The 25,529-nt window shown below is 40.7% G+C and overlaps 1 protein-coding gene across 1 annotated transcript in view; it reads right to left on the bottom strand.

Annotated features, from left to right (window-relative positions):
- MRTFA (myocardin related transcription factor A) overlaps window positions 1–24,893 on the bottom strand; it is a 103,241-nt gene extending 78,348 nt beyond the window's left edge. The window contains exon 1 of the mRNA XM_043881646.1: window positions 24,094–24,893. Within this exon, the coding sequence (XP_043737581.1) occupies window positions 24,094–24,139 (46 nt within the window). The 5' untranslated portion in view covers window positions 24,140–24,893. The remainder of the gene's footprint in view (window positions 1–24,093) is intronic.
- Between the last annotated feature and the right edge of the window lie 636 nt (window positions 24,894–25,529).

Below are 25,529 nucleotides of genomic sequence, written 5' to 3'. Positions count from 1 at the left end.
ACAGTATCTCCAACAAGAATGCAAATTTCTTGAGTCTCAGAATTATTCCTTTATACTTCTCAAGAATCCTAACAGAGTGTTACGTGCATATATATATATTTATGTACATATGTGTGTGTATGTGTGTGTATAATCAGTAATAAATAAACACTTGCTGATTAAGAGATCTCATTAGCCCATGCACACTATCAACCCTCAATCACCCAGGATAACAGAAAAGCCAGTGCACAGACAGACAGCCTGCTGGTCCGGGCATACCTATACTCACATTAAGTGCCGTGTAGTTGTTGCCAGTTTTACAAGGTAGTCACAAGGTTGCCAAAAATGGTCTAACTGCACAGTATTCCCTTGTCAGGGTCTAAGGCTTGCCCAGCTTATCATTCCATACTGACAAACAACTGTATAACTTTTCCTCATCAGTGACACAAAGATAAAAATAAGCAGACGTAGTCATATTCTAAACCTTTGCTGGTTCACACCTTCTCCTAATAGGAAGATCATTGTTTGGGCACAAAAGATCATCTATTTGAACTCTCTCACTGGGCAAATACCTTGTTTGTATCAACAAAGTGCTTTTGTAAATAGAACAGAGTGACAATATCAGTAAGAATTTCAAAGAGAGGCTTGCCAAAGAAAATCCCTGGGATGATCGACCTTAGGCTAATCCAGAATTAATAAAGAGCCAAATTCTTCCCACAGTCCATAGAGATCTGCCTCGGCCTACCACTACTTTCCCTAGGTCAAAGTTTCTAAACTCCTCAGACTCTCTGGTTAGCTTCTCTTTCTCATCCAACTAGTCAAAGTTTTCTTATAACAACACACCACATGCCTGAAAAGCTGTTTTTCAACCTGAATTTTTATTTTTACCTGGTAGAAACTACAGCTTGCTCCCAGAGGGATTTTAAAATGCCTAAGCATCTCTCCGAAAAACTCCTCAAATACTTTGCTATTAAAAAAAATTTCCCAACATCTTTCTGTCTTGGCAGGCCCTGCTGAAATCCCCCCCACCCCCCCATAAGAAGGAATCTGAGTAAAAACACTACCAGTTCAAGTTCCCTTAGGCAGATTTCCAGCCCCAGTGCAAGGCCACGAGGTTAAACATTTCTCAATGACGCAGGCTCCCTCAGAGGGAGGAACAAGAAAAAATAAATAAATAAAAACTTATTCTTCCCAGTGCAATAAATCAAGAGACAACAGCCAAGCTCTAAAAAATAAAGTGTGAGTGAAATTAAACTATAGACTGTTTGCTCTGCCAAGGCCACTAGTAGGAGCACAAAACTGGGACGAGAGCTGCGGGGTGGGAGAGAAGCAACTGCAGAAGCAGCAGTCCAGCCAAATGGACAGACATTCTTGCGGTCCCTGAGAGAAGCTCTAGAATACTAATACTGTGCACATTTCCAGCCACTGTATAACTTATGATAACTAGAGCAACTAAAGCTAAGTAGTCAAGCTGGTGGCGGTGGGGTAAAGAAATGGAGTCACACATGACACAAAGCATCATTTAGGATTAAAGTATGTATCAAGGTGGAAGGCTAGGAAAACCAAAGTGAAGGATGTTAATCAACTTCTCAGGGAAAGAGGATCAGGCTGATCACAGAGAAGGCAAAGTCATCTGAGGGACTGGGAGGGCTCCTGGACCTCTGGCCACCTGCAGACAGAGAGAATGAAACAAAACCAGAACTGTACCCTCAGACCTGATCTACAGATCACAGAAATTCAGAGTTAGGAAAGACCTAATGCTTACAAGAAAATGCTACTGATAAAAATACTGTTACATCTGTACAGCTCTTCACTTCTCAAGGTGCTTTCATTCATTTAGTCCTTAAATAAAAATGACTATGACAGGTATGCTGTGTGACAGGAACTGAGGACACAGAAATAAGACGCCACCCCTGCATTCAAGGAGCTTACTGCTGAGATCTGCTAGGAACAATGACATTAGAAAATTAACCTTCTGGTGTGTTAGTCACTCAGTCGTGTCCGACTCTTTGTGACCCCATGGACTGTAGCCCACCAGGCTCCTCTGCCCATGGGATTTTCCAAGCAAGAATACTGGGGTGGGTTGCCCTTCCCTTCTCCAAGGCATCTTCCCAACTCAGGGGTTGAAACCATGTCTCCTGCATTTCAGGTGGTCTGTCCCAAGCAGAGGGAGAGCACAAGAGGAGAAGCACTAACCCCACCTGGAATCAAAGACAGCATGAATCTCGGAAGAGGGAGCCCTGGAGTTGGGATGTAAAAGTAGAAGTTAGTAGGCTGACAAATGGAGAGAGTAATGATCGAGGCAGAGGGAAGACTGTATGCAAAGGAACAGAAAATTAGAAGAGCACAGAATGTTCTGGAAACTAAAAGCAGTTCATCATTGCTGGAGGCTGTGAAGTTAGAAGTGACAGGAGATGACCAAATCAGAGGCCAAATAAACAATATAATAGCTTGAGTATAAAACTCTGAATTTTACCCTATAAGAAACTGAAGCATTCTGAGGAGAATAAAATGATTAGAATTGACTGTCAGAAAAAGTTTATTGGCAGCTGTATGAAGGCCAAACTAAAGAGCCAGGCCAGATCACAGGCAGAGAGACCAAAAAGAAGGTTCCCTGAAACTACAGTGAGAAACCATGACAGTTGGATCCAGGGCAGTGAGACAAGATACGAGAAGTCAAAGTAAAGGTAGAGCCTACAGAACTCAAGATGCCAAAGAGATGTGAGGAATCTCGGCCAACAGGAACTGAGAATGACTCCCGATTTCCTGGTGAGACCAATGCTCCCAAGGTAGGGAATAAAGGGTCGTCACAGGGACTGGTAACAGCAGCTTTAAATCTGTACAAGCCTGAAGTGCATGTGGCCACCTAGATGTCCAGTGGGAAGAAGTAATAGATTAAATGAAGCTCAGGAAATACAGTGGGGCTAGAGATACAGGTTTGGACATCCTGAAGAAGCAGGAGCTAAAGCCATGAGTTGGGATGACGTTGCTAGAGAGAATGTGAAAACTGAGAAGAAAATGGGTCAAGGATTATCTCTGGGAAAATTTGACATTTAAGGGACAGGAAGAAGAAGAGAAGACTGAAAAAGAGACTGAATAGTGGACAGAGAAGTAGAAGGCAAGTTAAAGAGAGAATGGTGTCTACAGTTTAGTTGCCCAGATCTGAATACCTTTCCTATTTGGGGTAAATTCCTAGATAGGGGAAGGCAGGCCTCTCTTCCTACTACAGAAGCTGCAGAGGAACACAGAGTCCCTGTCTCAGCCCCCTGGCATCTGGCTCACAGATACAACCCACATCCAGCCAATCAGATCCTCCCATTTAGGGTACTGAAAAATTGGGGCAAATGACACAAGATGGAAAATACAGTCAGAAACTGCCCATGGCACTGTGGCAAGTATCTACTGGTGACACTGCCAATGGCTGCAGGCACTCACTGCAGACCAAGCCAGCAGCAGTGCCAACCCGAGTTCTCAGCAGGGAAGTTCTGGGACTTGGTCTTCACTATGTCTCACCTCGCTCACTTTCTGACCTTTGATAACCAGCCTCCCTATTAAGTCCTTCCCTGGTGGCTCAGATGGTGAAGAATCTGCCTGCAATGTGGGAGACCCAGGTTTGATCACTGGGTCAGGAAGATCCTTTGGAGAAGGGAATGGCGACCCACTCCAGTATTCATGCCTGAGAAATCCCATGAACAGACAATTTGGTGGGCTACAGTCCAACCTTTGTGGTCACAAAGATTCGCACACGACTGAGCGACTGACACTTTCACGTCTTATTAAGGCCGTGCACTATCCAATAATAGTAACTAACCAGTCTGATTCAGTTCAGTCGCTCAGTCGTGTCTGACTCTTTGCGACCCACGGACAGCGGCACGCCAGGCTTCCGTATCCATCGCTAACTCCCGGAGCTTGCTCAAACTCATGTGCATCCAGTCAGTGATGCCATCCAACCATCTCATCCTCGGTCGTCCCCTTCTCATCCTGCCTTCAATCTTTCCCAGCATCAGGGTCTTTTCCAATGAGTCAGCTCTGCACATCAGGTGGCCAAAGTATTGGAATTTCAGCTTCAGCATCAGGTCTTCCAATGAATATTCCTTTAGGATGGACTGGCTGGATCTCCTTGCTGTCCAAGGAACTCTCAAGAGTCTTTTCCAACACCACTGTTCAAAAGCATCAATTCTTCAGCACTCAGCTTTCTTTATAGTCCAACTCTCACATCCATATATGACTACTGGAAAAACCATAGCATTGACTAGACAGACCTTCTCTGCTTTTTAATATGCTGTCTAGGTTTGTCATAGCTTTTCTTCCAAGGAGCAAGCGTCTTTTAACTTCATGGCTGCAGTCACCATCTGCAGTGATTTTAGCGCCACCCAACCGAAATCAGATTGATTATATTCTTTGCAGCCAAAGATGGAGAAGCTCTATACAGTCAGCAAAAACAAGACCGGGAGCTGACTGTGGCTCAGATCATGAACTCCTTATTGCCAAATTCAGACTTAAACTGAAGAAAGTAGGGATAACCAATAGACCATTCAGGTATGACCTAAATCAAATCCCTTAGGACTATACAGTGGAAGTGAGAAATAGATTTAAGGGACCAGATCTGATAAACAGAGAGCCTGATGAACTATGGACGGAGGTTCGTGACATTGTACAGGAGACAGGGATCAAGACCATCCCCATGGAAAAGAAATGCAAAAAGGCAAAATGGTTGTCTGAGGAGGCCTTACAAATAGCTGTGAAATGAAGAGAAGCAAAAAGCAAAGGAAAAAAGGAAAGATATTCCCATTTGAATGCAGAGTTCCAAAGAATAGCCAGGAGAGATAAGAAAGCCTTCCTCAGTGATCAGTGCAAAGAAACAGAGGAAAACAACAGAATGGGAAAGACTAGAGATCTCTTCAAGAAAATTAGAGATACCAAGGGAACATTTCATGCAAAAATGGGCTCAATAAAGGACAGAAATGGTATGGACCTAACAGAAGCAGAAGATATTAAGAAGAGGTGGCAAGAATACATAGAAAACTGTACAAAAAAGATCTTCACGATCCAGATAATCACAATGGTGTGATCACTCACCTAGAGCCAGACATCCTGGAATGTGAAGTCAAGTGGGCCTTAGGAAGCATCACTACGAACAAAGCCAGTGGAGGTGATGGAATTCCAGTTGAGCTATTTCAAATCCTGAAAGATGATGCTGTGAAAGTGCTGCACTCAATATGCCAGAAAATCTGGAAAACTCAGCAGTGGCCACAGGACTGGAAAAGGTCAGTTTTCATTCCAACCCCAAAGAAAGGCAATCCCAAAGAATGCTCAAACTACCGCACAATTGTACTCATCTCACATGCTAGTAAGGTAATGCTCAAAATTCTCCAAGCCAGGCTTCAGCAATACATGAACCGTGAACTTCCAGATGTTCAAGCTGGTTTTAGAAAGGCAGAGGAACAAGAGATCAAATTGCCAATATCTGCTGGATCATCAAAAAAGCAAAAGAATTCCAGAAAAACATCTATTTCTGCTTTATTGACTATGCCAAAGCCTTTGACTGTGTGGATCACAATAAACTGTGGAAAATTCTGAAAGAGATGGGAATACCAGACCACCTGACCTGCCTCTTGAGAAACCTGTATGCAGGTCAGGAAGCAACAGTTAGAACTGGACATGGAACAACAGACTGGGTCCAAATAGGAAAAAGAGTACATCAAGGCTGTATATTGTCACCCTGCTTATTTAACTTCTATGCAGAGGACATCATGAGAAATGCTGGGCTGGAGGAAGCACAAGCTGGAATCAAGATTGCTGGAAGAAATATCAATAACCTCAGATATGCAGGTGACACCACCCTCATGGCAGAAAGTGAAGAGCAACTAAAAAGTCTCTTGATGAAAGTGAAAGAGGAGAGTGAAAAAGCTGGCTTAAAACTCAACATTCAGAAAACTAAGATTATGGCATCTGGTCCCATCACCTCATGGGAAATAGATGGGGAGACAGTGGAAACAGTGTCAGACTTTATTTTTGGGGGCTCCAAAATCACTGCAGATGGTGACTGCAGCCATGGAATTAAAAGACGCTTACTCCTTGGAAGGATAGTTATGACCAACCTAGACAGCATATTAAAAAGCAGAGACATTACTTTGCCAACAAAGGTCCGTCTGGTCAAGGCTATGGTTTTTCCAGTGGTCATGTATGGATGTGAGAATTGGACTGTGAAGAAAGCTGAGCACCGAAAAATTGATGCTTTTGAACTATGGTGTTTGAGAAGACTCTTGAGAGTCCCTTGGACTGCAAGGAGATCCAACCAGTCCATCCTAAAGGAGATCAGTCCTGGGTGTTCATTGGAAGGACTGATGCTGAAGCTGAAACTCCAATACTTTGGCCACCTCATGCGAAGAGTTGACTCGTTGGAAAAGACCCTGATGCTGGGAGGGATTAGGGGCAGGAGGAGAAGGGGATGACAGAGGATGAGGTGGCTGGATGGCATCACTGACTCGATGGACATGAGTGTGAGTAAACTCCGGGAGTTTACTGGCGTGCTGCGGTTCATGGGGTCGCAAAGAGTCGGACACGACTGAGCGACTGAACTGAACTGAAAATAAAGTCTCCCATTGTTTCCATTGTTTACCCATCTATTTGCCATGAAGTGATGGGACCAGATGCCATGATCTTAGTTTTCTGAATGTTGAGTTTTAAGCCAGCTTTTTCACTCTCCTCTTTCACTTTCATCAAGAGGCTCTTCAGTTCCTCTTCACTTTCTGCCCTAAAGGTGACGTCACCTGACGTCTGAGGTTATTGATATTTCTCCTGGCAATCTTGATTCCAGCTTGTGCTTCATCCAGACCAGCATTTCTCATGATGTACTCTGCACACAAGTTAAATAAGCAGGGTGACAATATACAGTCTTGATGTACTCCTTTCCCAACTTCGGACCAGTCTTTTGTTCTATGTCTGATTTTAACTGTTGATTCTTGACCTGCATACAGAATTCTCAAGAGGCAGGTAAGGTGGTCTGGTATTCCCATCTCTTTAAGAATTTTCCACAGTCTGTTTTGATCCACACAGTCAAAGGCTTTGGCGTAGTCAATAAAGCAGGAGTAGATGTTTTTCTGGAACTCTCTTGCTTTTTTGACGATCCAATGGATGTAACTATCCAAGACTCCTCCAAAAACCCAGTTTTATGCTTAGGTTAACCGAGACTACACAAAAGAACTCTGAGCAGTAGAGAGTAAGGAGAGAGAACTGAATAGGGTCAAACAGTGAAGAAAGGTCAGATAAGGGGAAACCAAAAATGGGCCCCCTGCCCAGGGTGCTGAGTAGGTCAGCGGCGATCTTGTGCGGTTCACGTGTGCGATCTCATTCCACACTTATGACACCTTCTGGAGAAAATGACGCAGGTACTGCATCTTTATGTTATGGTGAAAATATTAAGACTAAAGGAGATTAAGAGCATTGCTTAAGATCATACAGTTCTTTCAACTATCCACAGCTGCTCTCAAGAAAGCTAGTTTATAGATGCTCATTAAAGGAGGTGTTACACGTCTACACTAATTCTTACACAGAATGTCAACTGACACAGATTATAATCACATACGGTTCTCAGTCCAGGACTTCTAGCTTCTTTGATTTCGGTAATATAAAGATCCCAACCAAAGCACTAGGATCCTTGTAGACAGCCACCCAGAAACATTTCTCAAGGGATGCAAGGCTCCTTGTCATCACCCTTCCATCGCTCATTCAGGGTGCCCTGGCCACTACATGAAGTCTATATCATCAGCTACGAGGCCTCCTCAAGTGGAAGAAGGGACCTTCTATCCCTGACCATGAGAACTACTGTGGGAATGAGAGGCTGAGAGCTTTCAGAAGAAGATGGTTATTTCTCAACTTCATTCCTTTGGGATATGTCACAGCCAGGAAGGGAGAAATTGGAAATAGCAGCTTTCACAAGCTGCCAAATCCATGCTCTAGTCCCAGGGGATAATTAGCCAATGAGGCTTTGCAGAGCTGATGTAATGTTGGCAGAAGCTAATGCTTTATGACTGAACATGTAGCCTCTTGATATGTAGCTACAGGGCTAAAAGGGATGACACTCTGGAAAGCAAAGAATGCATCACACCACCACTTAACAATCTGCATCTTAAAAGTAATTTGTAAACTTTAACTAATCTATCTTTATTAAAAATAGTTTACAAGAGCATTTGTTAAACTATAAATTTTCTAAATCTTATTTTATGTAACCCCTTTACTAGGAAAAGAAATTTCCAAACACCTCCAAAGAAAACAGAAGATTTAGAAAGCCTAAAGTAACAAAAGAAAGAAATGAGAAGAAAGGAAAGTTTTTCAAGGATCAAGAAGTCTTTTGTGGTACTTTAGTCCCACTACAAGCACACCAAGTTTAAAGCTGTCTAATGTCCTTATGAATTTTTGAAACTGAGTCCACTGAGACCAGAGCTTTCAGTAGCACCTTGTATCTCACAAAACTTGTCAACCTTCACCTTCAAAAGTACTCTGAGAAGCAGGAGGTAAGAACTCAATGGGCAAGAAGCAGAAGTATTCAAACACTAAACTCTTGGTTTGAGCTTGAGCTTTTAAATTTCAAAATGAATCCTTGCCACTTACTAAAAATTGTTAAGTCCTTTGACTTGAATATACCATAATGATCTCCCAAGGCCTGAGATAAAACTAAGCATATTAAAAATAAAAAAATTAAATCCTCTAATCAATTAGCCAAAACATAATGCTCCCAAATATGTACTAGCTCCTCACTTGAAGCGAGAGATAACTTCTGGTCCAATCTGGGGCAGAAGTATATCTAGTGATAGAGATACAAATACTCTGTAGTTTATATATCTTGACAATTTCACAAAAGCTGAGAATGACTCTTCTCAAAGTGAATGATGGAGAGGGAAAGATGGTACAAAAATCCTTGACCCTCTACATCTTATAAAGGAACTGGAGAGTCATCCTTAGTGGGTTACTAAGGATGTGCTTGCTCTTCGAGAAATACTTGGGTTGGAGAACCTAACACCAAATGTTCCAGTGGCTTTCATCTTCCCAATGTCCCTGATATTTCATGTTTACTTCATTCACTCATTAATGTACATTTATGCAGCAGCTACTGCCCAGCAAACTAGGTAGATGCTAGATGTAAAACAAAACAAAATTAACAATAACAGGTAAAATAAAATTAAAAGTAACAGGTAAGGCCTTCATCGAGTTGATGAAATACTGAGGGAACCACACATTAATCAAACAGTCACATAAGTAAACATATAGTCTCCAAGTATAAATCAAGAAGAGAGAATGAGAGAGAATGAAAATAACCAGAGGGCAGGGGCACGGTAGAGGGGCATCTCTGAAACACTGAGGAGGGAGAGGCGTGGATGGAACGAGGGGCATTCTCTGAAACACTGAGGAGGGAGAGGCATGGATGGAATGAGGGGCATTCTCTGAAACACTAAGGAAGGAGAGGTGTGGATGGAACCTAGAAAGCAAAAAAGAAAAACAAGCAAGAAGTGCCACTGGAGAAGTAGACAGGGACAGATAAAATGAACCACACACATTGAGAAACTCGCCTACTATTTCATGAATACAAATATGGACTTCAGAACTAGGTATCTAAGCTCTTACTCTAAACTATCTAAGCTAGCATATGATCTCTATGCAGGGGACCACATGGCTTTCTAGATTCTCAGACACTTTTCACGTACCGCCTAGGAAATCCTAAGAGTACATCAAAAAATACACTTTTTCCTTCAAATTTATCAAGACTTTTCTAAAAACATTCGTACTAACCACCTTAGTTGAGATTTAATATAATAAATTTAGTAACACTGAGTCAGTTGACTAAAAGCCAAGCTGTAAGGGGATCGTTAGCATAAAACTAATGGAAGATTATTCCCAAACACCTCATGGACTGACTTAGCAGATACAAAACTCAGCTGTCAAGACATTCTGAAAGCTCTATACTACAGAGTTCAGAAGAAAAGGGGGAAAGAGGGAAGGGACCTTTTTTCTTACCAGAGTTAGCAAGGACCTTCACATGGAAAATGTTTCTACTCTAAAGATATACAGGTTTAAATTTATTTCCTACTCACAGAAACCATTTGCTACATCGGAAAAAATTTCTAATGCACGTTTATGGCAAGACATTCAAGAGGTTTTGCTTAGTTTCAAACATATGACGCTGGTTTTGGCCATGGGTGCAGAGTTTGAAATCTTGCTACACTGCAATTCAAAATAGCATCCTTTCTAATCCTCGTGAACAGGTACAAGAATCACTGTTAAAAAGAGGGAAGCTTCAAGGCAAAGGCTAGGGCTTGTATGAAGGGTTAAATGTAGGGGGGAAAGGTGATCCTGATGTAGAGAGGAGATTTAGGACAAGAGCATTTAATTCAGATATTCAGAAAGAGGAAAAGGTCAGAAACGTGTTTAACAATTATGTCACACTGTTCTTGGGGTGGGGGAGTGGAGGATAAAGAGGGAGGGAAAAGGGTAAAAAAGACAGGTAGGCTGTGTAATGGAAGAACAGGACAAGAAACCAAGATAAAACAGACAGCCTGTCAAGAGGTACACTGGGGCATAAAAGTTCACATGGAAATAGTATAATGTAGTGGTGAACAGCATGGATTCTGAAGCCAGGCCAGCTGGGCGCAGTAGCAGCTGTACCACTTACCAGGTGTATGGACAGATTCCTTATCTACTTCACCCCTCAATTTCATCATCTGTAAAGTGGGATAATAAGATATAGCTGTTGCAAGAGTTATGTAATACATGTAAGGAGGTTGGAACACCATCTGGCACATGGTAAATCCCATGTAAGTGTTAGGTACTATTATTTTATTTTAAATATAGTTCTATAGTTTTGATGGAATTTTTACAAATTCTACTTAGAATTCCATACTCTATAAATGTGTTTCTTACATTCTGTGGTTTGTTGTATTTTCCTGTGTGGTCTCTAGTAGTTTTGTTTTTTTTCCCTTTCTTCTATCAAGCCACATATTAAGGACGTTTGCAAAAACGTAAAACAATGACACTATCTTACTAATTTTTATTTTAGAAAATATAGCTATTTTTCTTAAAGCATGTTGTTTATGTTAACATATTAGTGGGTTTCTTACTGAAGTATAGTTGATTTATAACATAGTGTTAGTTCCAGGTCTACAGCAAAGAGATTCAGTTTTACATATACATTTTCCATTACAGGTTATTATAAGATACTGAATATAATTTCTGATCTCTACTTGTTTTTAATGATTTATTTTTAAAATATAAGGCTGTCTTGCCTATGCTTAAGGGAAAAAGTAATTTAAAAATCCCTTCACCTGTGGAGAATTTTAAGTGGGGAAATACTCTAGCACTGGGTTTAGGCATGGTCAGGCCCAAGAAGAGAGTGAGGGTGAGGGAAGAAAACCTCAGGAAGAAAGCTCGGGAACCACGTACAGAGATGGTTTTGCTAACTTAGAGATTGTCTTCCACAACCGTTCTCACACCTTGGAAGTTTCTGTGTAATAAGGCACACTTGCTGACAAGAGATCAGTGAGACGCAGGTGATGTGGGTGGGAAAAAAGTTCACACACTTGGGGTTTTGTTGTGTTTCATTTGTTTTAAGCACTACCTAGCAGTGCTACCTCCTTTTCTCCTTTTGGCTTCCTTCCTTCAAGAGTAATTTTAACTCCAACCTCCTGGTGCCCAAATTAGCCCAGGGTAGTCCAGAGTGTATGAAGGTGAAAGGCAATCAACCTGATTTGTTATATCCAATGGAACATTTTTCTGTTGTACATAAAAGGAAAAAGGCAACAATAGCCAATACAATGTTCCATAAACTTAGAAAAAAAAAATCTTAGAATAATCACACCCACTCATAGGTTTTGAAAAGCAAAGCAACAGAATCATGCAAGTTCAAAAGCACAAGAGCACAGTCTGAATGAAAATGATCAATCTAATTTCACTGTGTAAACTGACTAGATGGAAAAGGGAGATAGACATCATCAACAGAAGTCAGAGTCCCCAAGTTAATTTTTTATTAACAGCTGTTAGCCTGTATTAAAAAAGAGTTTTAATGTAAATATGACTTTAACCTTAAAACAATGAGATAGTTTTACAAGTTTCTGAAATCAATTTTATTGAACTTTAATCTAGATATGATAGGCTCCCGAATTTTAAGCACACAAGTTCAATGCCTTTTGACAAATGTATACACCTGCATAACCACTATGACAATCAAGAAATCTGACATCTCCCCTCGCTGCCCCCCCAAGTGCTCCTATGTCCCTTCGTAGTTATCTTCTCTCTCTGGTCCCAGGCAACAACTGATAGGCTATCTGTCACTCTAGTTGCTGTTCAGTCACCAAGTTCTGTCCAACTCTTTTTTCCTTAGTTTCAAACACAGGACACTGGTTTCAGCCATTGGTGTAGAGTCTGAAATCTTGCTACACTGCAATTCAAAATAGCATCCTTTCTAAACCCCGTGACAAGTACAAGAATCACTATTACAAAGAGGGAAGCATCTACGCAAAAGTTAGGGTTTATATGAAGGATTAAATGTGGGGGAAAGGTCATCCTAGTATCAGTTCAGTTCAGTCACTCAGTCATGTCTGACTCTTTCTGACCCCATGGACTGCAGCACGCCAGGCCTCCCTGTCCATCACTAACTCCCAGAGCTTGCTCAAACTCATGTCCATCCAGTCAGTGATGCCACCCAACCATCTCACCCTCTGTTGTCCCATTCTCCTCCTGCCTCCTATCTTTCTCAGCATCGGGGTCTTTTCCAATGAGTCAGTTCTTCATATCAGCTGGCCAAAGTATTGAAGTTTCAGCTTCAGCAACAGTCCTTCCAATGAATATTCAGGACTGATTTCCTTTAGGATTGACTGGTTTGATCTTCTTGCAGTCCAAGGGATTCTCAAGAATCTTCTACAGCACCACAGTTCAAAAGCATCAATTTTTCAATGCTCAGCTTTCTTTCTAGTCCAACTCTCAGATCCACACATGACTACTGGAAAAACCATAGCTTTGACTATGACATCCCAAAATAGAAAGGAAATTTAGGACAAGAGCATTTAATTCAGATATTCTAAAATAGGAAAAGGTCAGAAATGTGTTTAACAATTACATCACTCTAGAGAAATCTACAATTTGTTCTCAGATTTATTTTTTAATTGTGATAGAATTCACATACTATTCAATTCACTCAAAGAGTAAAATTCAGTAGTTTTTCATATGTTCCTATAATTGTACAACCATCATCACTATCTAGTTCCAGAATATTTTCATTACCCCCAAGAAATCCACATCTATTACCAGTCATTCCTCATCACTGTCCCATCCCCCACCACCAAGCCCTGGCAACAACTAATCTATGTCTATGGATTTGCCTATTCTGGACATTTCACATAAATGGAATTATATAATATGTGGCCTTCTGTGCCTGTCTTCTTTCACTTGGAATGTTTTCAAGGTTCATTTATTACCATTTCATTCCTTTTCATTGTAAGGAGGGAGAAGGCAATGGCAACCCACTCCAGTACTCTTGCCTGGAAAATTCCATGGATGGAGAAGCCTGGTAGGCTGCAGTCCCTGGGGTCACTAGGAGTCGGACATGACTGAGCGACTTCACTTTCACTTTTCCCTTTCATGCATTGGAGAAGGAAATGGCAACGCACTCCAGTATTCTCGCCTGGAGAATCCCAGGGACAGGGGAGCCTGGTGGGCTGCCGTCTATGGGTCACACAGAGTCGGACACGACTGAAGCGACTTAGCAGCAGCAGCATTGTAAGGATATACTACATTTTGTTCATCCATTCATTAAGTGACAGATTTGAGTTGTTTCCACTTGGGGCTATTTTTTTTTAATTTAAATGTTTTATTTTGTATTGGTAACAGCTGATTAACAATGTTGTGATAGTTTCAGGTGAACAGTTAGGGACTCAATCATACACATATGCATCCACTCTCCTCCAAGCTCACTTTGGGTTAAGGTTGCTATGAATGCTTATGGATGAGTTTTTGTGTGGAGCAGTGTCTTCAATTTTCTCAGGTATATACCTAGGAGGACAATTTCTAGGTTATATGGTAACTCTGTTTAACATTTTGAAAAGATGCCAAACTGAGTTTTCTTAATCCTTTTTTTTTTTTATTATACATTCCTACCCATTTGTAAGAAATAATTTAGAGATCAGTTTATCCTTCACCCAGTTCCCCCCAATGTTAACAGCTTGCAAAACTATACTGCAACATTACAACCAGGATACTGACACTGATACAGTCAAGATACAGAAAGTTCCATCACTGTAAGGATCCTCCATGGTGACTTTTGACAGCCACAGTTACCTTTCCTCCCAGCATCACCTGCTTCCCTGGTGGCTCAGTCTGTAAAGAATCTACCTGCAATGCAGGAGACACAGGTTCAGTCTCTGGGTGGGGAAGATTCCCTGGAGAAGGAAATGGCAACCTACTCCAGTATCCATGCCTGGAGAATTCCAGGGATGGAGGAGTTTGGCAGGCTATACAGTCCACGGGGTCACAAGAAATGGACAAAACTTAGCGACTAAACCACACCAGCATCACCCCATCTTAGCCCCTGACAGCCATCCATCTGTTCTCTATAATTCTGCCATTTCAAGAATGTTATACAAATGGAATCACATATGTAACCTTTTGGGATTAGGTTTTTCACTTTCCATGATTTTCTGGAGAGTTGTTCAGGGTGTTTTATGTATCAACAGCTTACTTCTTTAAAACACACACACACACACACATACACCAACAGATTGTTTTTCTCTTTCACCTGTTCACCTCCAAAACAAAGTCAATAAAAATAAAAGTATCTGTTGGAACAACACTCCTCAACTTTAATATGCACCTGAGGATCTTGTGAAAATAAAAACTCTGAATACCCATCTGAGGTGGAGCCTGAGACTGTATTCCTAACAAGTTCCCAGATGATACAGATGATGCTGGTCCTTGGAACACACTTTGAGTAGCAAGGTGTTAGAAGTGCTAGCAAGGTTACAGCATCTGTTTGGATAGCCTAATTAATGTTAACACCATAAATTTTCAATACTCTACACAGCCAAATATTTTATCAATTAGTCTTATGGCACTGATTTGAGGAATATAATCTAAATGTTTCTCCTAAGAAAATTAAGGTCAATTTAATTAACACTCAACTCTTCAGCATAAGTACTTCAGTTCCTATCTACAAAGCAAAGATGAGGCAATGTGAGTTTGGGCTTTCTGACAAGGAGTAGAAGAATTGTTAAGAGGATTCTCACACCCACCCTAAAGTCAAAGAAAATGTATTACAGAAATGTACTTTCAAATGGTTAAAACATTTTATATCAACACCATTATTTTATGGCTAAGAGAACTCAGTTTTCTTACCCATCAAAAACTAACAGAAAAAATTTAGTGTTTTTTGTAGGTCATCAAAACTTCAGAAAGGTTCAGCGAATTGTGAGTAAGTTCGTATACAGAGGATCTACAGCTCTGGCAAGAATATGACCTAATACAAACACTGAAGACAAATTTCAATAAATCTTACAAAGCAGAAACAAAGGCAAAAGATATAATAAAAGAAATTTATACAAACTAGACCGGCCAGACGGAATAGCCTAGTGGGATGGAGTGCCTCTATAACATTCATTGTTTGGTAGGTGGAGTGCTTTGAAGGCAGAGGTCCGAAATCAACAGTCAAGCTCCTGATCTAAGACACCATACTTTCAGTCATTTTCTGCCTCCCTCAACTACCTACGTGCACATGCTATTTATTATGAGTTTTATTTTAATACACAACAGAAATATATGCTTAAGATACAGGAAAACGAAGAAGAAAAAAATCCCTTATGAAATCCCACTTAACCAGGAACAGCTATTAATATTCTGAGGTATATCATCCCCATAGCCATTTCTTTAGGGTTATATGGATAAATGGCAAACATTTTCTCACATCTTTAAAAAACCTATGACTGCATTAGTACCAATTATGTGAATATATCGTAAGTTATTTAACCAATACTCTACTGCTAAAGCATAGGTTGTTTCTGTTTTTGTTTTTTCTAATTCATGTCAATGTATGACAAAACCCACTGAAAAAAATAAATTAATTAATTAATAAAAAAAAAAAGAATACTGCTATGAGCATCCTTATATATAAATCTTACATATCTTTTAAAATATGTTAAAACAAATTTCCTGAAGTACTTCAAGGTTAAAGAAGGTTTTTTTTTTTTTATTAACTTATGAGTTGTCAAATATCAAATGAGTTGTGACAAGTTGTCAGAATATCCAGGAAGAAATAAAAAACTACCTGCATCTAATAGTATTCAAAATCCCAACAACAAAAAAACAACCACAATAACATAAAAAAAATATAGCATTTATTATATACCAAGAATTGTTAGAAGTATTTTACACATGTTAAATCATTTAATACTTACAACAACTTCCTGGGGTTGGTACTAATACTATTAGCATTAAAAAAAAATACCAAACAGATGCAGCAACAGGCACAGAGAGGTTAAGCAATTTGCCCAAGGTCACACAGCTAGTAGCAGTGGCAGAGCTTAAAAAAAAAAAGACAACTTGGATTTCAAAGTCTATTTCTTAAAAACCCCTATACTAGTCTCAACCTTTTTGACATGAGGACTCTTTTACACTGTACAGTTACTGATAATTTTGAAGGGCTTTCGGGTATATGAGTTATATCTATTACTACTTATCATATAATAAGACTGAAAACATTTAAAATATTTATTCTTTAAAAATAGCAATAAACCCGCTATGTTAACATATTTCTATGAAAAAATATACTTTCCAAAATAAAAAATAATAGTAAAAAGTATCATTTTATACTTATTTTTGCAAATCTCTTTAACATACAACTGAGACAGCTGAATTTTCATCCCTGATACTGCATTCAAGCTGTTGAGGTATCATACTACCATGTACATCTGGAAAACTACACAGCACATTCCCGAGACACCAAGAGTAAAAAAGGCAAATAACACATAAGTATAAATATATAAGGGCTTCCCCGGTGGCTCAGCAATAAAGAATCTACCTGAAGTGTAGGAAGCGCATGAGACTCAGGTTCGATCCCTGAGTCAGGAAGATTCCCTGGAGGAGGGCATGGCAACCCACTCCAGTATTCTTGCCTGGAGAATCCCCATGGACAGAGGAGCCTGGCAGGCTACAGTCCATGGGGTCACAAAGAGTTGGACGTGACTGAAGCGACTCAGCACTCACACATATGTAAAGAGCTTCCAGCTCACATCCACTGAAGAGGTCTCAGGTGTGCCCAGAGGTCCCGAGCCCACACTCTGAAAACCACCGCACTAGCTACTGCAGTGCGTGCTACACAGGACACCTGAAAGACAAGTTCTCAGGAGCACGCCTGCCTAAAACATACTCCAAATTTTTTGGTGAATCATTTATTCAAGAATTATTAAGTGCATACTATGCAATGGGTACCTTTACAGGTACTGGAAACACAGTAGAAAACAAGACAGAAAAATCCCTACTTTGAGGTGTTTATTTTTTAGGCCAGAAAGACAGCAGTATCCAGTACACAAGTAAACAAATCACATTAGTCAGTCCTCCATATTCGCAGGCTCCACATGCACAGATTCAACCGTACACAGATCGAAAATATTCGGGAAAAAACAATTCAGAAAGTCCCCAAAACCAAAACTTTAATTTGCGGCGCAGGCAACTCTTTATATAACATTAACCTTGTATTAGGTATTGTAAGTAATCTAGACATGATTCAAAATGTGTATAGGTTACATGCAAATACCCTACTATTTTATATAAGGGACTTGCACATCCATGAATTTTAGTACTGGGGGTGGGGGTGGGCTGGAACCAATGCCCACCAAGGGATGACTGTATTCTATCAGATGGCAAGCAGTATGAAGACAAATAAAAGCAGAATTTTTAAAAATGGTGGGGGGGGGGGGAGGTCAGGGAAGGCCTAACTAAAAAAGTGACATGGAAAAAAGTTATGAGGCAGGTGAGGGAGCAGACCATGAGGCTACCCAGCACAGAGTGTTCCGAGCAGAAAGAATAGCCAGTAGGCAAGCCCTGAAACAGGAGCACTGCCCAAGGTCTGCAGGGCCAAGTGAGGCTGGCACGGCTGGGCCGGCAGCGGCCAGGGAAGAGGCGGCGGAGTGCAGTCTGAAAGGTTCAGGGCTGGGCTGCGTCTGTGACTGAGAGCCCGTGGCAGGTTCTCAGTGAGCAGGGATACAATCTGACTTTCATTTTACATGGAACATATAAGCCAGCAGTGTTTCAAGTAAAACACCTAAATTTAAACATATTTTCCATCTCTTCCTGTGTGCCTTGAAGCCTCTCTGAGCCTCAGTGTTCCACCCTACAAACGAGAAGATACAGATACCTCAAAGTTGTTGAGAAGATCAAATATTATATATAAAAACACTTTAAAATTACGACACACTATAAAAATTTCACTGCTGAGTTTATTTTCACTATGTAACTGCCACAGACACCTCTTTTCGAGGCCCTCTGTCCTCACCAGACTGCTGCCGCCACCCCACTTACGTGCCTGCCCTGAGATTAAGCGTGCCCCAGCCCCCTAACAACATGAGCTCAGCCCGACACTGCCCTTTGGCTTGGTGAGAGCAAGGCAGAGAATGTTGTTTTTTGTTGTTGATGGCAGAGCGGGAGGTTTTTAATTTTTTCCCCCTTGTTAGTATAAAGAAAATCCTTTCAAAAATAATGCATGTGGTAATCATAAAAGTGAAGTTCCAAAAAAAACAAGACTGTATGAGACTCATCTTTATTTAATTTGGCACGGCTGTAATAAAGCTAAAACTGTGGTTCATGGTCTTGACAGCCTGCCTCACCCAAAAGGAAACAAAAGGGAAGAAGAAAAGACAGAGACAGACAGATGAATTCCAATTCCTTTGATCTAGGCCCTAACTCTAAGGGGACCTCAGATAAATTAACCAGCCAGAGAAAGGGCAGTAAGATGTAGTCCAGAATACTGATGTCAGCATCAGTCTGTCTGCCTACCTGTCTTCTGATATCACCATCAAGGTATGAGATCATCAGCCAGGCTAGAGAAGGCAAGGCAAGAGGGAGGTCCACCAGGGAACCACAGGACCTGCAGCATCTGCCTCTGCTTCCCAGGGGCAAGAGGTGGACACCCAGGCACTGAATTTTATCTCCACCTCCTAAGATGTGAGTTAATCTGAGTAGTTTTGGAAACCCACGATGGAAAAACCCAAAGAAAACCAAGATCTCTGGGGAAAATTATAAACAATCTCCTACATTAAAGGTCTCTGATGGTTTCTCTGTGAGTATGTTTTAGAAAGAACACTGACATGGGAGTAGGTAAATGAATTCTCCTTCTGTGTCGGCCACTAGTTAATCATGTGACTACAGGAAATAAATTAACCTCAACAGGCCAATTTCCTCATCTTAGTTCAGTTCAGTCACTCAGTTGCGTCTGACTCTTTGCGACCCCATGGACTACAGCACGCCAGGCCTCCCTGTCCCTCACAAACTCCCGGAGTTTACTCAAACTCATGTCCATTGAGTCAGTGATGCCATCCAACCATCTCATCCTCTGTCTTCCCCTTCTCCTCCCACCTTCAATCTTTCCCAGCATCAGGGTCTTTTCAAATGAGTCAGCTCTTCACATCAGGTGGCCAAAGTATTGGAGTATTCCTCATCTTAAGGAGAGGACAAAAAAATACCTAAGGTTTCCTTCAAGCTCTAAAATTTCTTAAATATAAACATATATATATATATATATATATATATATATATTTAAAAGCCTGAACTAATATTTAGAGTATTAGTAGAGCCAAAAGGTAATTATTGCTGAAGGTTCTGGAGTTTTTTACTCCAGAGTGATGTGAACCCAAACAGGTGGTTCCTTTAAGCACTAACGTATCACCAAAAAGGGCACAAGTTGTCTGCTCACCATTTTCCTTTATTTTTATGAATTACTACTCCTCTCACTCTAACCCATACTATTATAAAACATTACAGGTCAGAGACAAACTGTAATGATCAAGGAACCTGAAGTTAAACAAACATACAGGAATTAAGAGTACAGACGTCAGTCAAGGAAAGAGAGTGAATGGACCGAGGGAACATTTTTATACGGCAGCATGTATGCTTCCCTGGTGACTCAGACGGTCAAGAATCCGCCTGCACTGAGGGAAACCCGGGTTTGATCCCCGCATTAGGAAGATCCCCTGGAGGAGGGCATGGCAACCCACTCCAGGATTCTTGCCTGGAGAACTCCCATGGACAGAGGAGCCTGGCGGGCTTCAGTCCATGGGGCTGCGAAGAGTCAGAGCCAAGTGAGCAACTAAAGCACATGTATATGGTACACACAAAAACTTTTAAAGGTACGTAAAGTGAAAAGCAAACTAACAAAACTTTTCTAAGGGACAAATCGAAGAGGGTACTTAGAGGACTTCAGTGTATATAGTGCTGCATTTCTCAGGTTGGATACTGTGTCCATGGGCCTGTGTGTTCTATATACCCTTGTAATATTTACTGTGTATTCTTTCACAATTACGGGTCATCCCAAAAGGAGAAGGGGGCAGCAGAGGATGAGATGGTGAGATAGCATCACTGACTCAATGGATATGAATCTGAGCAAACTCCAGGAGATAGCGGAGGACAGAGGAACCTGACGTGCTACAGTCCATGGGGTTGCAAAGAGTCAGACACGACTTAGCAACTGAACAATATAATCATAATGAACTTAAATGAGGACTCCACTGTTTTGTGGAGCAAAAAGTCTCTGCCGTCCCAACCTCCCAGCTTCCATCCCTTTTCCCTGAGGCAGTCACTGTTAACAGCTCCTTACAGTCCTTCCAGAGACAGCTCATGTGCAGACAGACAGATCCTTCCAAAGATATCGTGTATGGAGACAAGAGAGGGGAGGTGGGTGTAGGGTGTGGATGGAGTGTGGTGTCTGTGTGTGCGTGAGTGGGTGGGGATGTGCAGATATACACACAAGAGAGATGGAAAAAACAGACTGACTCCCTAACTGGGCCTCATCACAATCAGGTGTATGTCATGTGATCACACATACCTAAGCACCCGCTTCAGTCCTCTTCTCTACACGGAAACCCACCCCCTGTTGCAGAGTTACACATTAATAAGGAGACCGCATCGGCTGTACGCAGGGCCAGGGCCTGCCTGACCAAAGCCTCGCAGAGTAGCTGTCAAGAGCCAAGCCCCAGCACTCCTTGGTTCCAAAACACACCAGAGTCAGTGCTGTAGCCCAATATCCACTTAGTCTTAGCTCCAGAAACCCCAAATGTCCATCTCAGATCATTAGCTTTCTAATCACACTGATCTAGACAGGGTTCCACACTGGTGACAGGGGCTTTAATCCTCTAATTGTGTCTTGATGAGAACACCCGGGTTCAGCAGCACATCACAGGCTGACAGACTGCACATCCTGAGACGTGAAAAGCACTTCAGTATTGAGAGCTGTGCTTTCATGTGCTGTGCGCAAGGCCTGGCGAAGATACCAGATGGCGGTTAGAGGCTTCATGTCTTAATATGACAACAGATTTTAAACTACTTCGATAAAATCTTGATTTAAAAGGCTTACACCTATTTATTAGGGAAGGTATGTCAAACCAGATTTCTTCATTTAAAATAAAAAAAAAAAAATACATGCCAGGAGCCAACACACAAATGAATATGCTGTATTGCTTTTGAGAAGCTAATAATCTAATTAGGCAGACAGGAAAATGATAATTAGTCTACACTGTAAAGGCAGTGCTGCAGAAACAGAGAAGGGCTGATTCTATTGAGAGAGGCTTCACAAAAACATTGCAGCTAACCTGGATCTCAAAGGGTTAGGAGACCACCAGCAGTGAGGAGGATGAAAGTCTATGTAAGCATGCCTCACCGAAATCTCCAAGCTCCAAATACCAAATGAAAGTTGATATAAATATACAGTGTACCCTGGAACTTGGCTATAACATTTGGTATCTTAAAGTTTAATTTAGGGTAAAAATCTTATATCTTGAATCTTGTCTAAATGGCTTTCATTACCTTAAGCATTTCATTAAACAGTAGTTTCACCTATAAAGCCCTATATTCATGGCGATCCAAATACTTTATGCCTGGGAAACTCACTTATGGCTCACATAGTCTAAATTTTGTCTTGACTTTTTTCAGAAAAAAAAATGACAGGCCTTTTTTTTTTTTAATTAAAACCTCATAAGAGATGCTTTTTTCATTTCCTATCATAGATATGCCTTTCATTTACTATTACAATCCAATATAATGGCTAGAGCATAAGAAAATAGTAACAATTCCAGAAAACAACACAGTGCTAAGGCTTTTGAACATTTAGGAACCACAAGTACTAAAGATATCAGTTTGCTATTACTCCCTTCTATACCCAGTTTCTCTTTTATGAACATACACAAAAGAAAGAGGTTCACATACATGCTAGTCTCTGCAGATCTTTCATTCTACCTGCATCCAACACCCTTGTCAATTTCACCCACACTTGTCTAACATACTACTATCCTTTGAAAGTTTTATGAAGTAGCTGGTCCAACAGATGGGTGGCTAGCCCTACCCAACATATGTCATTGGAAAAATGGCTCTTGGGCAAGACAAGAAAATACTAAGTAAGCCCCTTTCCCTTATCCAGCAAGAACAGTGAGACCCCAGCTCAGAGGAAAGCAAACAATCTTTTATCCTTTATTAAGAAGTTACTGGACTGAGATGATCTGAAGGTAACAAGATGAATAAAGAAGGGAGAGAGAGTCCAAAGGCTAACTTGTACTCCCTAAAATAAAATATGCCCTTGCCCACATACAGCAGAGAACGAGGATACAAAGCATGGGTAAGAAAATCTGAGTCACTTTAACTGGGAACTATTTCATCAAAGACAGATGGGAAATGTTCAGATAAGCACACAATCTTGTTTAGAACACAAAGCTCAACAGATCTGTGGGAGGGAAAGGAAAGGGACATGGAATGCACAGCATATATGAACAGAAAGACTCAACTAATAAATGACTCAGTCAAGGTCATCCATAAAACCAGAAAGAACAGGACGGTAGCGGCGTCTTTCCTTCTTGTCCATACTCTTTCCATAAAGCGTAGCCTGACAGCATCTGATTCGGTCTTCAGATGGATATCTGTGTCTGGCAGCATACTACCTAAGTGCTCCCCGAGGAGAGCAACGAGACCAGTTCTGCCAGAGACAGTATCTGACAGCACCAAGGAGTCTCATTTTCCATCGAGTAAAGGCCAGTGGATGGGAAGAGGTCCCCAAATGCCACTTGTATGAATCTTTCAAGATAGTCTCTGAAACAGGAAAACACTACAGGCTACATTTTAGTAGAAGTCTAAAAATAACCAAAGAACATTCTCTATTTTTAGATATCTAACTTACAAGTTTAAGGACACTGAAAGTAAAAGAAATTATTAAAAACAAACTGGAATTTGTTTTAATGTTTTAAAAGACACTTTTGAATTGGGAAAACTGTTTTCAAGAGAAAGAACCTCAAAAATCCTGCATTCCTTCTGTTGACTGCCTCCTTGCTCCAACTTCCTTCATCTTCAAAACTTAAAAGATTCCCAATCCTACATGTTAACAAGAGCATCCCCCAAAGAACCAAAAGATGATACAGATAGAAGGTTTACCACAAGAGAGAAATTACAGCTAAGGAAAAATGTTAAGACAAGCTTTCACAGAGTCATTTTAACAAGAGTGTAGATTAGTGATTAAACACAGTACTGTACAAAACGGCAAAAGCAATTTCATTATCTTATATTAAAAGCAGCACCACTACAATAACAAAATACCTGATTAAAGAAGACAAGTAGCTTTCCCTTACATGTCTCCCTACTGAGCAGTCTTAAGATCGATAGCATCTAACCCAAAGCTATGTCTGAATATCTAGAATTTGCAATCAAGAGAAAATTATTAATATGTTTTACAATAAAAATCTAAAAATGCAGTACATTTACTGGACAATTTATATTTACCCTCCCTCTGCCTTCCCTCCTCATCTCCATCCAGTCCTAGTGCCAATGTGCCCAAGGTTTTTTAAGAAACCTAAGGCAAAAAGGATTTGCAGGAAATATGGGAATTACCGGACTGTACAGCCATCATTAACATCTCAGGTTCCAGTAGCGTCATGATAGATTCTTCTCAGAAACAACAGCCCACAGATATCATGAAAAAAAAAAAAACAACTCAAAGTCACAGAAGAGGTTGTCTTCAGAGGCTACCGAAGCTTTCATAAATTCAGTCTCACGCCTTATGTTCAAATCAGACTGTGAGAACTCACTCCTCTACTGAGTGCAGTTACCAATTCATCCACCCTTCACGCAAGTCAAGATGGCACAGAGTTGATTTACTGCCGACAGGAAACCAAAAAGCACTCAAGTTAAGACATATGAAGTGTGGTTAGAACAGTAAGCAAGCTCCTCCCCTTGCTATTCGGCTCTGGGGGGAGGGAAGAGAGGTACAGAAAGAGACCTTCAGAAAACAGATCAACTGCTTTTTTGTTTCCCTCTCTTTTCAAGAAGAGAAGATGAGGTTTTGTTGAAAACCTTAGTGTAAGGGACTCTGCTGCTAATGCAGTTTAGAACAGATTAAACATAATCCGAACAACTCAGTCTTATGAAAGACACAGCCCAGTTACTGACCCACGAATGGGAGAATGGATGGGGATGAGGCACATATAAACACATACACACAAATAAATATGTACTGTGAGTTATTTTCTGAAAAAGCGTTCCAACGGCTTTCTCATCTGTGATATTTATAGATAACAGGCTAAGGAAGTTGAATATTTAACTACAGAAGCACAAATATTTCTCCACCCCCTCTCCAATTAAAATATCTGTTTCAAAAAGTCATCTGAATACATTCCAGAGCTATAATCTGTCTTTTCGATCTGCCAACCCCTTAAAAGAGCTCCTTACTTGCGCCTGTGTAAGACATGGGCTGTGTGAACAGACAGCTTACTGGTGTTATTTGACTCTTCTAAAATGCTTTATGATCTGACTGGATGTTTGAAACACATATGAAGACAGTTACAGAAATAAGAGTTTCCCTTTCTTCATAAAGAAATGTCAAGTCGTTTTCCACTAGCACAGAGCAAGATCTGAATAAAAACGAATGTGGACATTTTAACCTTTCACAGCAAAAATGAAAAGAAACTAAAATCCTGTCAAATTATGCAATTTTCATTTATCCAAAATTAAAAACATTCATTCCCTTCATGGCATATTTTACTGATAGTCTTAATAAGGATAGTAAGATGTCTTTTAGCTTATCTGATTGACTTTTAAATAGCTGAAAACTAGAAATCCATTTTTGGTATGGTTGACTAGAAGGCCTCCGTTTTTCTGGTTAAGTGACAGCCTGTATCTTGAAAGCCTACTGGGGGAACCAAGCCCAGCAAATGCCTTAATGCTCACATAGTCACACAAATGATAAATGAAAGTGCTGAGAGGCCTTAAAAGAGAAAACAGTCTCAGAATGACTGAGGGCAATACTGTGTTACTAGAAGAGAGTGAGC

Source organism: Cervus elaphus, chromosome 22, assembly GCF_910594005.1.
Source record: "Cervus elaphus chromosome 22, mCerEla1.1, whole genome shotgun sequence".
Lineage (NCBI taxonomy): Eukaryota > Metazoa > Chordata > Mammalia > Artiodactyla > Cervidae > Cervus > Cervus elaphus.
This window is presented reverse-complemented; position numbering and strand designations above follow the sequence as displayed.